The 2,570-nt window shown below is 38.3% G+C and overlaps 1 protein-coding gene across 1 annotated transcript; it reads right to left on the reverse strand.

The window, feature by feature from the left end:
- Positions 1 to 2,570, reverse strand: LOC133324360 (probable ATP-dependent RNA helicase Dbp73D). The gene is made up of 5 exons (XM_061533203.1): positions 2,529 to 2,570; positions 1,117 to 2,472; positions 782 to 904; positions 523 to 703; positions 1 to 450 (listed from the first exon to the last, which is right to left on the reverse strand). The coding sequence occupies exons 1-5, from the start codon at positions 2,549 to 2,551 to the stop codon at positions 1 to 3; spliced, it is 2,133 nt and encodes a 710-aa protein (XP_061389187.1). The 5' UTR covers positions 2,552 to 2,570.

The following is a 2,570-nucleotide window of genomic DNA, read 5'->3' on the forward strand; positions in this document are numbered from 1 at the left end:
TTATTCTTTCTTTTGTTGCGTCTTTTGTTTAAATTTATTTGTTTTTGTCAATTTGGATTTCGTGTTATTCTGTTTCACATCCTTGCCGTTGTCCGCATTTTGTGCCTTTTTTTCATTTTCCTTGGCCTTCTTTTTCAGTTTTCTATTTAGATTTTTAATAGTCTTCCTCGTAATACCATCATCCTTTTCGATTTTGGTAGTGTCGTGTATTTTCAATGTGGCCTCCATTTGCAGTTTTTCCATTGGTGTTAGCTTGGTGACATCTTGCGATTTCAATTCGTACATTTCTCGGGCACGATTTATTTCCAAAATCTTCTTACGTTTGTCACGTATCAATTTTTCACGCAAACTCTCCAAGATGGTGTGATATTTCTTGGCATTGGCTTCTTCAATGGCGGTGGAAGTTTCGATTTCGGCTGTCACCACTTTACCCACTTCGCTGAGGAGTTTCTGTTGTGAAGGGCACGATTTTTTAATTATTTACGAATTTACGAAAATTAATTGAATGGATAAATAACTCACATTGAATTTGTTATGCTCAGGCTGGGATACCAGTGTGATGGCCGTACCTTGTTTACCGGCACGTGCCGTACGACCAATACGATGTATATAGGTTTTAATGTGACGTGGTGGATCATAAGATATAACTACATCTACATCGGGAATATCTATACCTCTGGCCACGGCATCGGAACATATCAAACTAAGTAATTAAATAAAATAAGGGTAATATTCAAACAATTTCTTATGGTAGTTGCCAAATATAAAATAAAAAACATACCCATTTAATCGACCTCTTAAAAATTTTGATAAGATCGCTGTACGGTTCTTGTGTTGACTATTCAGTTCACCCAATTGTATATCCTCATCACCAGCAAATAATTTAAACATTACAAAAGCCAATCTACAATAAACAATCAAATTGATTTATATTTAATAGCACTTCTTAAGGAAAGTTCATGATTAGACGGGGGAGGGTATAGAGAAATATAAGCCATTCATTTTAACATTTTCAAAAATTCCATAAAATATATTTCAAAATATGCTATAATATGCTCTTCTTTTCCACAACTCTAACCCTCTTCCAATTTAAGAATAACACACACACATACATACCTCTCACATGCCTCCACGCTATTTGTGAATACCAAAAACTTTTGCCATTTATGCTCCTTGATCAAGGCATACAAGGTCAACGGTTTCAAATTGGTTTGTGTCAGACAGAATTTCTCCGTCAGTTCAGCCGGTGTGGTGTATTTACCAATAAATTCACCACTCTTGGGTTTATTCAGTACCTGTTCGGCATACTTGTCTTGCAATTCCTTCAGATTATCCAAAACCGATGTAAACAAAATCGGCTGGAAGAGTCTTAGATTTTGTAGCTTTTCCGGATCCTGTGACAATGTGGCGGAGAATAATAATTTATGTGGCTGCCTATCATATGCCAGTTCCAATTCATTATAACACAATGGTGCCGACTGTCCGGAGAGTAATTGATCGGATGTGGCGCGTACATGGGCATCTAAATGATAAAGCCAATTTTGAAAGACAGCATCCATAATACGATCTGCCTCATCGATGATCAGGAATTTAAGATTTTTCAAGCAGAAACCCTCAGTGCCATGCAAATGTTCCACCAGACGACCAGGTGTTGTTACCACAATATCCACCTTGGAATACCACCGTCCCTTATAGTTCTCAACAAGTTTTTCTTTTTCCACCGCGAAGGGTGTGTGATTCGATAGCAGACAAACACTGAGATCCGTCTTCTCACACAATTTCTTAAATACTTTATAGACCTGTAGGGCCAATTCGGCTACGGGTAATATAACTAAGGCTCTGATTTTACGTTCGGTACGTTGGGCCAGAATTTGTACGACCGGTATGGCAAAAGCCAATGTTTTACCACTACCCGTGGGTGCTGAAACACACACATCACGTGGCCGAAATGGTGCCGGTTTTGTATGAGCATCTAAAATCCAGGGCACCACAGCTGTTTGTACAGGAAACAGGCGAGTGATTTTCATTTCCTTGAGGGCACCACGAATTTGTGGTGATAGATATGTACACTCCGCCAGGCTATCATCACTTGTATCCGATGTGGCCGCAACACTTGTTGATATGATATTCGGATGAGCCAACCATGCTGGCAACACAGCCTGAACTTCTTTTCGCCTATTGGCATTTACATCTTCCCCCAAAACCTCAAAGGCGGTTGTAGTATCGTCTGCCTCTAACTCCTCTTTATCATAACTGCCGGCATTAATAATATCCTCTTCCAATTGTGGCCCAGATTCATAACTAACTTCCTTGGGTGTCACATCATTCTCTACATTCTCTTCCTCTTCCACCTGTTTTGGTTTCTTTTTCTCCGTCTCCGAATGTTTACGTTTTCTTTTCTCGACTTTTTTCAAAAGTTTTTGCAAGATTTCATCTTCATTACTTTGCTTTTTATCCAATTCCACTTCATATCTAAACGAGAGGAAGTTAAATTATATTTTCTCATTTAATTTATTTTATTAATTTACCGATTTACTGCAAATAATTCCATTTTTATTTCCTCAACGAGC

This window comes from Musca vetustissima, unplaced genomic scaffold (genome assembly GCF_032173495.1).
Source record: "Musca vetustissima isolate MV318-11 ecotype Yass unplaced genomic scaffold, APGP_CSIRO_Mvet_v1 utg5380, whole genome shotgun sequence".
NCBI classification, from domain to species: Eukaryota; Metazoa; Arthropoda; class Insecta; order Diptera; family Muscidae; genus Musca; species Musca vetustissima.